At 33.6% G+C, this 14,464-nt stretch overlaps 1 protein-coding gene across 1 annotated transcript; it reads left to right on the plus strand.

Annotated features, from left to right (window-relative positions):
- Positions 1 to 8,145: 8,145 nt before the first annotated feature.
- LOC131599687 (protein TPR1-like) lies at positions 8,146 to 14,111 on the plus strand. The gene is made up of 23 exons (XM_058871966.1): positions 8,146 to 8,458; positions 8,585 to 8,764; positions 9,049 to 9,162; positions 9,270 to 9,428; positions 9,518 to 9,686; positions 9,801 to 9,933; positions 10,081 to 10,335; positions 10,424 to 10,533; positions 10,623 to 10,692; positions 10,770 to 10,843; positions 10,941 to 11,036; positions 11,122 to 11,214; positions 11,286 to 11,413; positions 11,509 to 11,743; positions 11,823 to 11,954; positions 12,039 to 12,155; positions 12,260 to 12,370; positions 12,453 to 12,629; positions 12,703 to 12,831; positions 12,925 to 13,020; positions 13,152 to 13,337; positions 13,462 to 13,631; positions 13,874 to 14,111. Exons 1-23 carry the CDS (start codon positions 8,379 to 8,381, stop codon positions 14,028 to 14,030), a joined length of 3,171 nt encoding a protein of 1,056 aa, XP_058727949.1. The 5' UTR covers positions 8,146 to 8,378; the 3' UTR covers positions 14,031 to 14,111.
- Positions 14,112 to 14,464: the final 353 nt, after the last annotated feature.

Raw genomic sequence — 14,464 nt, forward strand, 5'->3', positions numbered from 1 at the left:
CCTCCTCCCCTTGGCCCATGAATGCGTTGCATATATATAGAGGGGAAGAATAGGGTTCTGAGTTCGGAAAAAAACAAAGGTTTTGATTGAAAAAGAAATTTGATTTGACTTTTTTATCCAAACTTTCTATTTCAAGTTCCAAACTTATTTTATGCATTTTTCACGTTTTTGGATGCTCTTGGATTGATCATGAAATTAATCATGATTTGGAAAATCAAATATATTATCATTTAATATTTAATCATGACTTAATTTGATTTATTTCAAATTTAAATGAATAAATTCAAAGATAAATGAAATAAAACCATAAAATAAATAAATAATGGTTAATGGGCCTCTCATGACCTTATATTAATGTTAGAAGTTCAATTTTGTAGACCCAATACTCAAAAGTTCAAAATCCATCAATTGGGGTTTCATGTATTTCTCCAAAATCGACCAACTTCTACCACACATATCTCTCTCAATTTTTATCGTATGGGAGAGTTATAGGACTTTTTGAAAAGCTCAAAGAGTCCTTTAAACGCTCCTTTTGGTTTCATATCCATTGAAGCTTCCATGCTCAAGTTATGTGTCTTGACCTAAAAGGTGTTTTTCGTTGACCTTTTGGAGGACCTATAATCTTTTGCACCATATCTCCCAAATGAAGCATTTCTGGCCTTGGCTTGTGAGAGACAAAGTTGTAGATAATTCAATTTCCTTCAAGATAGGCTTTGGTTGGGAAATTTTTGATACTCCATGTGAGAGTTACGGCCGGTTTAAGTTGAGTTGACTTTCTCCTTAAAAAACCCTAATTTGAACCTTTTTCTTTGTTCATTTTCGAGTTTTTATTAACGGATCATGATCAACTTTTGATCAAATGATGGGTATAAACTCACATACTTGATGTTGACCAAAAATCTTGAAGTTTAACTGTATTTTGACCATAGTTGACTTTTTTTAGGTCAAACTAGTCGACTGTGGATCACCTGAGCATCTGATTGAGAAATCCTTGGGATTGAAGCTTGATAATTGACATGGAGATACCTTGAGACATATGAGACACCTTGAGATTCATTTGAGGCCTTAGATATTTGAAATCCTTTGATAAAATGCAAACCCTAGTTTTGAGATCCTCGATTAGGAAACTGTTGCTTGAGAAGAACCCTTGAGCCTTGAGCCCTTGAAGATGAAATGATATGGGCAAATTTTGGGGTATGACAGCTACAAATGGAGGCTTATAAGTCGGTTACGGAGATTAGAAGTTTCTTGGGGTTGGCTGGTTATTACCGTAGGTTTATTGAAGGATTTTCTAAGTTGACACTTCCATTGGCCCATCTGACTTGTAAAAGTAAAGCATTCGTTTGGAAGATTCATTGTGAAGAGAGTTTCAGAAAGCTTAATAAAAGGTTAACTACGACGCCTGTTTTAATTTTGCCAAATCCTAAAGAATTGTTTGTGGGGTATTGTGATGCGTCTAACATAGGCTTAGGTAGCGTGCTGGTGTAAGATGGTAAAGTGGTGTCTTATGCTTCACGAAAGTTGAAGGTTCTTGAGAGAAATTATCCTACTCATGATTTAAAGTTGGTTGCAGTGGTGTTTGTGCTAAAGGTTTGGGGGCATTATCTTTATGGCTCCAGATTCGAGGTTTTTCAGTGATCATAAGAGTTTAAAGTACATGTTTGATCAGAAAGAATTGAATATGAGACAACGGAGATGGTTATAATTCTTAAGGGATTATGACTTTGGCTTGAATTATTACCCTGGTATGGCTAATGTCGTGGCTGATGCTTTGAGTCGAAAGTCTTTGCATATGTCTGCTTTGATGGTTAGAGAGTTAGAACTTATTGAGAAGTTCCAAGATTTGAGTTTGGATATGTTGAAGGTGAATAGTGATTTTATTACTAGTATTAAAGAGAGTCAGAAGTTGAATGTGAAATTGATAAATTTGATAGCCGCGAGTAATCAGAATAAGGAGGGTGATTTTAAAGTAAATGAGCAGGGTGTGCTAAGATTCCAAGGTAGGATCTGTATACTTGATAACACTGAGTTGAAAAATATGATCTTAGAAGAGGGCCATAGAAGTAGCTTCAGTATCCATCCGGGAGCTACTAAAATGTAGCAGGATCTAAAAAAGATATTTTAGTAGTTTAAACTAAAGTGGGATGTGGTGCAGTTTGTGTATGCGGGTATGACTTGTCAGAAGTCGAAGTTTAAGCACCAGAAACCTACAGGAATGATGCAATTGTTAGACATTCTAGTGTGGAAATAGGATAGCATTTTGATGGATTTGTGACTGGATTTCCGAATAATCCTATAGGGCATGGTGCAATTTGGGTGGTGGTTGATAGACTGACGAGGTCGGCGCATTTTATTCCGATTAACATCAATTTTCCATTTTAGAAGTTGGAAGATATATACATTCGTGTAATTGCGAAGTTGTATGGAGTTCTGTCGAGTATTGGGAGAATAGAGAGGAAGAAGTTACCATACTTGAAAAAGAGAATAGAAGGGAAAAGAGAAGGATAGGACTCAGAAGAAAGGGCTCCATTGTTAGTGGTTGAAGAACTTTTTCTAGGAATACCAAGGTAACAGTGGGGCTCCAATTCTATAAGGATTTGGATATTGATTCGTGGGTTGGGGTTTTTGACTGCTCTTGTTGGAATGCTTTATCTCCATGCTTGTGTTCATCTCTTATTGGTTTTGAATGGATTGATGTATGATAATGTGTTGTTTGTATGTAGGATGAATTTGTATTTGGTGAATGTTGTGATGTTGTGTGTTGATGGGACTGATCATGTAGAATCTGAATACATAATATTTCATAAAAATTGGGATTTTGGAAATGGCATGGGGCAGGTTTTCGTACACTGTCATAGCAGAAAATCTGCCACTATCGCAGTGGTAATCGATTATGGAGATTGGCGTAATCGACTACAGTTGCGCATGCCTTTCAAAAAATGGGATTTTACGTGAGCGTATTCGATTACGCAGGCAAAATTTGTAAAAACTGGGTTTCTAGGAAGGGCGTAATCGATTACCACTTTTGGCATAATCGATTGCCATTGCGAAAAATTGAATATTAAGGCAGTTTTTACAAATTTTGCATGCGTAGTCGAATACTTAAAAAATTCATATCTTGAGTTTCAGGTGTCTGATTGACGCATCGGTTGAAGTTGTTAAAAGTCGAGACAACGTACTATCATTTACAAATAGTTTCATGATCCTGAAAAGGATCAAATAATGTGTAATGGTGTTGTAAGGTGTGTAATTGCATGTTATGGTATGATGTTGGTGTTTGGAAAATGCGTGAATGTATTATTGTGCTTGCTATAATGTTAATTGTTATTGCAGGATGTTTATAGCATGTATTTGGTGTATGGTGTCCAGCATTAGTGTAGTATGTTGATTAAGGTGAATATCATTGTAAATAATTGTGTTGTTGCATGTTATGTGGTGAAGCATGCATCATTGGTGTTTGGATGGTGGTCCGTTTTGGTGAGCCTGAATCCTAAGGCGGGGATTTGGTGGGAGTAGTTGGTTCCAAGTGGGAATCGATGATGCTTTACCTATGGTGATGATAATGATTTTTGATGTGCTATGATCCTACGGTGGGGATCGTGAGCGAGTAAACTTGAGAGTTCACATATTGGTATCACATGAATTGAGTCATGGTATTGAGCCTTATTGCATTGCATAATTGTTGTGTCATTTGTGTGTTTGGATTGTGTGGAAGTGTGGTTGGTAGATTGGATGATTATGCATGAAACAATTTGTTGCTTACTTGTTATTATGCATTATTTTATATGATTGTGACGTCATACCCCTTCTGTTTGAATGTTGCCTCCACGTGGATAAGGCGCAGGTGATCCTCAGTGAAGGTGTGGACATGAGTAAAAGAGAGTGCTTTTCATTATGCTTTTGTCGAGTCAGCGTCTACTCTGATATGTGACACCGGGGAATGGAACGCTTTGTGTTTAATTTATGTTTTGGGGAGATTACTTTGTAAACTCTGATGTTCGTTATTTCTTTTAATTATAGTATATTATGCTTTGAGATATTAAAATAACAATTTGTTGAAATGTTCTGCTGCAATAAATTGAAGTTAGACAAGATGATGTTTGTTACCGTTATTATTAATAACTTTTAAAAAGTTGTATGTGTTACATGTCATATGATATGAGCAGGTTTTTGTTGATGAAAGTAGCATCCTAATTATATGAAAGTTTTAAATTACTCTAATTTTTAATTATAAGTACGCGGAGGAAAATTAGGGAGTTACACTTATGACTTTATTTGTCTCACAATTTTCATAATCGATTTGGATGAAAAAGGATTGGTTTGGACGTATTATCCTCTCTTTTCCATGAGTATTCTGAATGCTAGTTGTACTTAGCTTGTTGTTCAAATAGTCTTCATGTTCCTAAAACTAATCTCAACCAATCAAATTCATCGCTCAAGTGCGAGTATTTTTATCAACAAGTATTTCCTTGCCCAAGTACGACTAAACTCATTTTACAATTAAGATCAATCAACATATACATAGTTTTATACCCAAAACTACGTAGCCTTTAGTTCCCCATCGTACACGAGGATGCGTAGGAGCGAGATTCGATGTCTCGTCAGACACATTAATAAAAATCCTAAAAATTTCCCTTTTCTTTCTCTTGTAACGACAAGTGCCAACAACCTTTATTGATGCCTCGGTATTCAGAACAGATGGAGTACCCACAAACTTGGCATCCACCTAGCCAAACTTAATGGCATCATGCGGCTCTATTAGTGTCACGCCTCTCCAGAACAGGTGGTCAACTTTAGAATGTTCACCGGGGTGATCCAAGACACTACTTCAGGCCTCCATAGAAGCTCCAGATGAGCCTTCACCTGAGCATCGCCTTGTTAACATTTATTGGTATTCATGAAAAGTTGAATGCAGTTTTCAACACGTTCCCTCATCTTCTAAATAACTTGTATTTCCTCCTCGATCAAAACAGTAGGGGCATGAGGACCTCAATAGGATCATCTCTTTCAAAGTCATCCGATAAAAGGGCTTCAAATGAGTTGAATAAATAAATTCCTTAATCAAGGGGATTCCTAGATACCCTTCTTGAATTAGAATCACCAGATATGGATATAACTTTTGGATCCATGTAATCATGAACAAGGGGAGGGAGATGAGAATCTAGGGATACCCTTATTCCCACATAAGATGAATTATCTCTCTTAGAATCACTCGCTAAGTTAACCGTACTATCACTCACCCTAACTAGAAAATAAGAAATGTTGAAGGTAAAAGCTTGAATTAAGGAGCGTGGTTGGCGAAGTGAGATTGATGAAGCAGAGCGAATGAAGAAAGATAGAAACTCTAATCAAGGAACTACTAGCACTCTGATAAATGCTCCCGAGGATAAAGAGTCGAAGGTGTTTTCTAACACAATTAATATGAATGAACTTGAATGCTAAGGATTGGGAAAAAATTTCAACGCTTAACTCTTCATATTAATAGGCGAAGACAGTTAAACAATCCATATTAGTGAAAGAAAGGAGGTATGAGATAAATGATTGAATTTCCCCTTTAGAATACATGTAAACTCGAGTGCACTATAAGTTGCGCCGTCCTAACTTGTCACATCGAACCACATGTTAAGAGCAAGTAATGAAACATTTCAAGGATGAGAATGTAATGTGTCTGTTCTCCACTACTTTTTCAACTGACTCCAAGCACTTCACCTTCAATTCACATTGGACGACATCCTTGGAGGCCAGCCAAAAGTACCAAAGGCTTTCGCGACTCTCTCAGTGCCCGACAAAGGCTTGGGGACAATTGTTCTGGGCTTGTCAAAGTCCCAAATAGCCAAGGCCCGATTCATCTCAAATTCACTCCACTTGATCCAAGGTATATATTATCACTTCACACGAAAAGCAAGATACATTGTATAATCTCCACTTTTTAACTCGCTATTCTTAAAGCTTGGACTGCTTGAGGTTGGGGTACTAACCTTGCAGGTCCATCCCGCACCATCATATCAGAGATTAACACCGCCGATTCAAGGTCACTAGTTCGTCAAATTCATCCAATTCTAGTTCTCGAACAAAACAAATTCAAACCTTACTAATAATATTTGAAAACTAATTATTAGTATTGTCATTATAATAAAAATTTAACATATCTAATATATTTTAAAATAAATGAATTTAAAAATTAAATATTTTATTAATTAATTTTTGTTGGAAATTTAGAAACTAATATAATTATATAATATTTTTATTAATATTTTTTTTTATTTTTTCCCTTATTTATTTATAAAACTTATAAAGGAAATCGGTTGGTGGAAAATTAATATATATGTTTGACTAAAATTATGAATAAATATATAAATTTTTTAGATACCACTTTTAGCTATATTTTATTACAAAACAAAAAGTCCATTTGTAAAAGTCTTATTTAATTTATAATTGAAAAATGAACTTCAATTTCTCCCTATTATAATATCATTAATTGTAACAATGTTTATCAAAATGTAATATATACTTTTTTATCTAATAATTATTGTTACAATTATAATATTTTGATACTATCTGTTTTAAATATTTGGAGGTCTAATATAGTTTAACTACAATTTTTTATATGATTTTTTTTTATATAATTTTGAGTAAGTTTTATACTCGTGATTTTTTTATTTAAGAAATCTTTTTTATGTACTTTAAAAAAAAGTGAAATATCCATAAAATTTAGGTTAATTGACTATGCAAATATTGTTTGACTGATTTTTCTTTAGAGTGTGAATTTATAGTGAGATTATTCATTTGTATATGGAATTTTTTTTAGACATTGTACACGAATCGTCTTAAAATATCATTTATATTATAATATATAGAATTATATTTAAGATAAACTAGTAATATTAATAAAAATATATTTAAAAAATAATACTCTATATCAAGTCACTTATATAGTAGTTTATATCGATCTAGGGGCATATTTTTATTAAATGAAATAAATAGGAACATGGATTTGTAAAAAGAAAATAAAACTATGGGCAAGGAGAAAAAAAAAGATGGAAAGACTATAGAACATTGATTTTGTATATATTAATAAGACCATAGAACTATAATTAATAAGACCATAGAACATTAAATACTAAAAAAAAATTTAATAATAAATTTATCAACAGTCATATTAATTTTTCCATTTATTAATATTATAAGAAATAATATATATTTACTTTTAATTGTAATTAAATAAGAATTTTTTTTAATATAAAACTATTGATATATAATCAAATTTTCAAATATTTTATGTTAAAGAACACATTTTTATGATAATTTTTTGTATATAATTAAAGAGGGAGATATTATACATTGAAATCAATACTTATGTACAATCAATGTAAATTATTTTTACACATGGTTTCAACGATAGACCAAAAATAAAAAATTAATATATTCATTTGTATATGGATCTTCTTAAAATACTATTTATATATTCATGTATATAGTTTCGATTTTATATTCCAAGATAATTTTCTGATATTAATAAAAAATATTAAAATAATAATAATAGTAATAATAATAATAATAATAATAATAATAATAATAATAATAATAATAATAATAATAATAATAATAATAATAATAATAATAATAATAATAAATGTATCTAGTTAATTGTATTGTAATTGATTATTAAAAATATTAAATTTTCTTTTAAAAGTGGTATACTTCATCTATCTCTTTATATAAAATCCTCTAACAAAATAATAAAAAAGAAGTTTAGGTAATAAATTTATTAAAAATTCAAATTAATTTTTATATTTACTAATATTATAAGAAAAAAATTATATCTTTAATCATACTTTAAATAATAATAATTCTTTCCTTACCAAAATATTAATACATAATAAACTTTTTACAAAACTTTATGTAAAAGGACAAAGATTTATAATTAAAAAGTTTTACAAATAATCCAGAGTAATTTGACTAAATTAATATATAAAAAATCACACCATTAATATAAAAGTATACATTTTTATTTTTATATACGAATCCATAAAATAAATTATTATTATTTTTGGAAAGCACGTGAAAGTGACGTTTACACTAGATACTGTTTTGATTTTATCCCTTTTTTCTTTATTCAATGTGATAAGCACACCTACTTATCAGTTTGTGTCCAAATACAATGATAAACTCGTGCAAACAACACTGAAACCAAAAACAACGTACGAACACACTTCGAGTAACGCAAGGTTGTCTCTCTGTGTGCCGGTTTTTCTCTCCCTAGCTCTAGCTGCATTGTATATAAACATCACTAAGCAAAAGATATCAAATTTTCAGTTCACTGATCGTTTTTCTCTCTGAGAGAGTCTTTTGATTCTCATCTCTTAGAAGCTAGAAAAATGGCGGCTTTGAACAAGGAAATGATGCTGCTCGTGATACAATATCTTGGTGAAGAGAATTTGAAGGAAACCATGCACAAGTAAACCTTTTTTGTTTTTTTGTTTTTGTTTTCTGTTTTTCTAAATCGGTCAATATTGTCTGATGTGAGACTTTTAACATAATCTGACAAAAATGTTTTCTGTCTGTGTTGTGTTGGTGTTTTTAGGATGGAGCAAGAATCTGGTCTGTTCTTCAATTTGAAGTATTTTGAAGAGAAGATCCTTGCTGGAGAATTGGATGAAGCTGAGAAGTACCTTGGTGGCTTTACGAGAATCAGTGAAAGCCGTAACTCTATGAAAATGTTCTTCGAGATCAGGAAGCAAAAGTATTTTGAAGCCTTGGACAAGTACTGATCTTTATCTTTATGTTTATCTTTATCATCATTATGACATTATAAATATCTGTCATATTAATGATCTTGGTCGCGTCTGATCTTTGATATTGTAGAGAATCGCAGTCAAATGTAGTCTGATCCTTGATATTGTAGAGAATCGTAGTCAAATGCGACTTCAATTGATTTCGTGCAGCACAAATCGTTATGTTGTAGCCTAGATCTCGTTTGCAAAATCTATTGTATGATCTAATTTGGTATTGTTTTTCTAATGTTTAAATGATCTAATTTCTGATTAGGCATGACAAAGCGACGGCGGTTGATATTCTGGTGAAAGATTTGAAAATCTTTTCAACATCTAATGGTGATTTGTACAAAGAAATAACGCATCTCATTACTCTTAACAACTTTAGGTAAATGTTTGCTTTCAATTTTTTTCTATGATATTATTGACTACGGATTGATTCAAGAGATGTTAAAATTCGGTTGCGTTTTATATATGGATTTGGTTTAAATGCAGGGAGAAAGAAGAACTATCACAGTATGGAGATACTAAAGCAACTAGAACCATATTGATGGGAGAGCTCAAAAAACTGATAGACACTAATCCTAGCCTCAAAGACAAGCTTGAGTTTCCTACCATTCAGCCATCGCGGTTGCGACAATTGGTTAATCAAAGGTAAATATAACGTTTTTGTTAATACGACAATCTTAGTTTCGTTAATCATGTTTATCTTCGCTAAAGTTTTGTCGTTATTTTCTATCCAGTTTGAATTGGCAGCATCAGCTGTGCAGGTTTCCAAGTCCACATCCGGATATTAAAACTTTGTTTACCGACCATTTTTGTTTGGTGCCTCGAATAAATGAACCTTGCTCGCCTACTTTGGCTTTGCGTCCTGCTGCAGATGGTCCGAGTCATCTCTCTTTTGCAGTTGCGGTATGAACTTAGTTTGCCTATTTAATTTCGTGTTCGTTAATAAAATTTTATTTTCTGTTTTTTATATACATTAGAATGTCGCAATTCCACTTATTATTACTTGATTTTGTGCAGCCGCTTCGTCTAGTCCCTACAGCTCCTACTGCTAATTCTGTAGCTGCATGGTTGGCGAATGCAAACCCTTCCTCATCATCTCAATCACCTGCTGCGGTCGCAGGTTCCTCGTTACCTGGTCCATCAAACGGAGGTACATCTTGATCACATTTTAGTCGCTTAAAGTTTATTGGAGATACATTGTCGATGTAAAATAGTTTTACACTGGCATCAGTTGAAAATTCTTGATATTGGAACATAAGCCTTTGTCGAACTCACATGCTATTTCAATTTCTTGCAGTCTCCCTTTTGCAATATTCAAGAACACTACCTAATCTTACACTTGTAGATCACCAAAGTCCCGATCTTGATCCACGAATGAGATTGTTTCCAAATAACAACTCTTTACAGGCCGTGCAGGCCGCATATACCTTTACATCTCCACCAATGCCTAAGTGGTTTGACGAACTTCCTAGAACCGTGTTTTGCAAGTTACATCAGGGATCAACTGTGACAAGCATGGAGTTTCATCCTTCTCGTCATTCGATACTAGCTGGTAGGTTAACAAAAACCACATGTTACGTATATTTTACGCAGAAACTTGATTAGTCAATTTACTAACTTCAGAAAATTTCTTGAAACAGTTGGTTGTGTAAATGGTGAAATTTCACTTTGGGAAACAAAGCTGAGAGAGATGATGATAACTAGGCCTTTCAAAATTTGGAAACTTTCTAATTGTTCGGTCCAATTTCAGGTTTATATCGAATTATTCAACCACGTATTCAATTTAATACTATAAAATCAACATAAATTCTGTCATGTATTAAATGATCCTTTGCATAGGCTGCGAGTTTGAAAGAATTGATGATATCCGTCAACCGTGTATCTTGGAGCCCGGACGCGAGTTTTATCGGTAAATATCGTGATTTTTTTAAATATTTTGTTGCTTGATTGATTACTAGTTTGTAATGTACTTCTTTTCTTTTTCAGGGATTGCTTTTGCCAAACATTTGGTTCATTTGTATTCGTATCAAGTTCCTAATGGCCTACAGCAACAATTGGAGGTATTTTCGTTTCAAATTTTGAAATGAATCTAATACAAAAAAAGAAAATTCAGACAATTAATTCATCACTGAAAACGTATTTGTTTCGTTATTATAGATCGATGCTCATGATGGCGCGGTTAATGACATAGCTTTTACATGTCCGGAAAATCAGCTATGCATTGTAACATGTGGAGATGATAAACTAATTAAGGTGACAGAAAGTTTCTAGTCTATTATAAATTGCATCTAGCTATTTGAACTTATAGTTATTAATATTGGAAGAATGATACATACAGGTATGGGATTTGGATGGACATAAGATTCATCACTTGGAAGGTCATGTAGCACCTGTTTGTTCGCTTCTTCCTCGCTCGAAGGAAAATATTCAGGTTAAATACTTTTTATCACTCCTCTTCACATTGTGGATGTTATTCATATGATTGACATCAAATTCTTGCAGTTTTTATTTTCGACTTCGGCTGACGGGAAAGTTAGGGCTTGGATGTATGATGACAAGAGTTTCCATCTGGAGTACGACGCTCCCGGAAAATGTCCCACCACACTGATCTACAGTGCTGATGGAACTAGGTAAAAAATTATGAATAATCAAGATTATACTTTTTATTTTTGTTTAACTCTATTTAAGTTTTTATGTGAATTGAAATTGGCTCTTGGATGCTTAGACTGTTTTCTTGCGGAACAAGTAATGACGGAGATATCTTCTTAGTTGAGTGGAATGAAAATGACGGATCGGTAAAAAGAACATATTCTGGACTTACAAACAAAGCTGCCGGTCCTGTGCAATTCGATGCTGCAAAGAATCGGTTTCTGGCTGCTGGTGCAGACAGCCAGATTAAGTTTTGGGATGTGGATAGTACCAATGTTCTGATTGAAATAAATGCTGACGGCGGTCTTTCTGTGAGTATAATCCTTTTATTTCGATATTCGGATGCATATTTTCTGAAAACTATTTGACATGGTTGATACCTTGCGCCAGAATCTTCCTCGCTTGAAGTTCAATAAAAAAGGAAATCTGCTTGCTGTTAGTACCGCGGATGGTGGTGTTAAAATTCTTGCGAACGCAGACGGTTTCAAATCCATGAGGCACGTCGATGCTTCTGATCCAAAGGTTTGTACCTGCTTTATTCGGCAGCATGATTAAGGTTTTGTTTCGATAAACAATTTAGTTAAGCGCTTGGAACATAAATTCCAGGGTGGAGTAAATGTTATTATTGCTAGAAACATGGAGATTAACAGAAGCTTTGAAACCATTCACTCTCTTCAGTGTCAAATAGTTACTATGCCGGAGAGAGTGGTTCCGAATAAGAAGGTATTCCATGCAACTTTTTCCATTTATGCAAAAGATGTTTCAATGATATATTTATGTTTTTCTGTCAAAAATTGCGTGATCATAAAGTTTTTGTCTTTACGAAGGCTATTCGTCTTCTTTACACAAACGATGGAGCTTGTCTTCTAGCTCTTGGTTCAAGAGGGAGTAAGAAGCTGTGGAAATGGACCCCCGATGAATCGAATCCTACGGGAAAGGTGATCGTAGACGACATATATATGCATGTATGTATTTTGTCATGTCAAAAACATTACTGAGTTTCTTATGTTTGTTTAAAAGGCGACGGCAAGTGTTGTTCCTGTACATTGGACACCGATTAATGGTATTCGTTTGACTGATGAGTTCCCGACCACTTGTGATTCGTCAACGCCATGTCTAGACATCTCAAAGAATGATAACTATGCCATTGCTTCATATGGAGGAGAAGTTGCATTGTTCAACATGGTGTCTTTTCGGGTGAGCTTTCAATATTTATGATAATATATTCGGTTTCATCTCACTATTGTAACAAATTATTGTTGAATTTCAGGTTTTGTGTCGTTTTGAGGGACCTCCACCAGCTGCAACGTTTCTCGCGTTTAATCCTCAAGACAATAACATCATCGCAGTTGGAATGGAAAACTCGGAGATTCATATTTTTAATGTTAGGTCCGATGAGGTAATTAACTTAATAATTAAGTTGATCCAAATTTTATAGTTGGATAATTTCATTAATAATGTTTATAATGATTTGAACCTCTTTGCTTTTTAGCGTGTATCTAAATTGAAGGGTCACTGTAAGTACATTACTGGTATAGCTTTTTCGCTTCGATTGAGTATAATGGTTTCTTCGGGCGCTGATTCTAAGGTATGTTTAACCATGATTTCTGTAAGAATGTTAGTTAGTGTTGTCAAATAGCTTAGCGAATTTTGATGAATCGAAATCCACCATGCTGTCATAGAAGATTTTAACTATCATTTGTATATATGTATCTGTAGGTTGTGTCATGGTTCACGGGACCATGGTTTAAGAAGAAATCGGTGATACTCCAAATGCCGGGTGGAGGACATGCGCATTTAGGCGAGACTAAAGTTCAATTTCACATTGATCAAACAAAGTTGCTGGTATGCCATGACTCGCAGATAGCAATATATGATGCCTCAAAAATGGAATTGATTCATCAGGTAAGCATCTATTTCTTCGTCTATTCAGAGTGTCGAATTCGGAACACACCCTACGCACCGACCTCTTGTGCTATTGTGTTGCTCTTGAGAGAGTTTGTGATATTTTTGTCTTTGTATGTAACAGTGGCCGCCACAAGATGGATTGTCTGGTACTATAACCTCTGCAGCATACAACTGCAATGGACAAATAATTTATGCTACTTTCAGTGATGGGAACATTGGAATATTTGATGCTGAAAATCTCCATCTAAGATATCGGATCGATTCATCTGCATACCTATCTCCATCAAACAGGTTTTTGAACAATTTCACTTGCTTAAACTTACTTAACTTCATTATATTGAGACTCTATTCGGAGATACATAGTTTTGACGTTATTAGTGAAATAAAGCCACTTGATCATTAAAATAATCGACTTTCAAGTTTCAACCGTCAGGGATTGGCCTATTGTTGAAGGCTTAAGATATTATGATCTGAGAATGTGTTTCTCTCGAGGTCTCAGTTATCTAACTTAAATGTTTGTTTATCTTGTGCAGCCAAAATATATACCCTATTGTTGTCGCAGCACATCCAGAAAAGCCATATCAACTTGCAATTGGACTGAATGACGGGTATGTTAAGGTTATTGAGCCTATCAACTCAGCAGGATGGTTGAAACAGAAAGTGTCTGTTGTTAAAATGGATATCGTCTGATTCATTTGAATCATTTTAGTATTTTCTTTCAATTATTGAGTTTTTTAAACTATTGTGAGACTTTAAGGTTGAAAGTTTTATTTTGTGAGACAATGTTTGGATGTTCATGAAAATGTTTTGGTTAAATACCCTTTATCCTTATTTATGGTTTGGCTATGTTTGGTATTAGACAAGATTTCAATCTTAGGATTTTTGAGGTGGTTTCGACTTTTATGTATTTGACAAATAATAATTAGATTCAAATTAGCAGAATATTCCCTAATTATTTGACAAATCTAAGGTAGTTACGACAGTTATAGAATAACTAACTACTAGTTATGATAACAAATCTAATTATTTGACAAATCTGTTTTTATCATCTATATGTATTACACCCTTTTCAAACTCATGTTTGAAGAATTGAAAACTCCGAGTTCGGTTCTAAATTTGAGAAA

Source organism: Vicia villosa, linkage group LG4, assembly GCF_029867415.1.
Source record: "Vicia villosa cultivar HV-30 ecotype Madison, WI linkage group LG4, Vvil1.0, whole genome shotgun sequence".
NCBI classification, from domain to species: Eukaryota; Viridiplantae; Streptophyta; class Magnoliopsida; order Fabales; family Fabaceae; genus Vicia; species Vicia villosa.

Bases quoted from the DNA above. Each gene is read 5' to 3' on its own strand.
- LOC131599687 (XM_058871966.1), top strand. From the start codon at position 8,379: ATGGCGGCTTTGAACAAGGAAATGATGCTGCTCGTGATACAATATCTT. The intron at 9,934-10,080 runs GTACATCTTGAT...AATTTCTTGCAG, and splicing joins ACCTGGTCCATCAAACGGAG to TCTCCCTTTTGCAATATTCA. The intron at 10,693-10,769 runs GTAAATATCGTG...TTTCTTTTTCAG, and splicing joins CCCGGACGCGAGTTTTATCG to GGATTGCTTTTGCCAAACAT.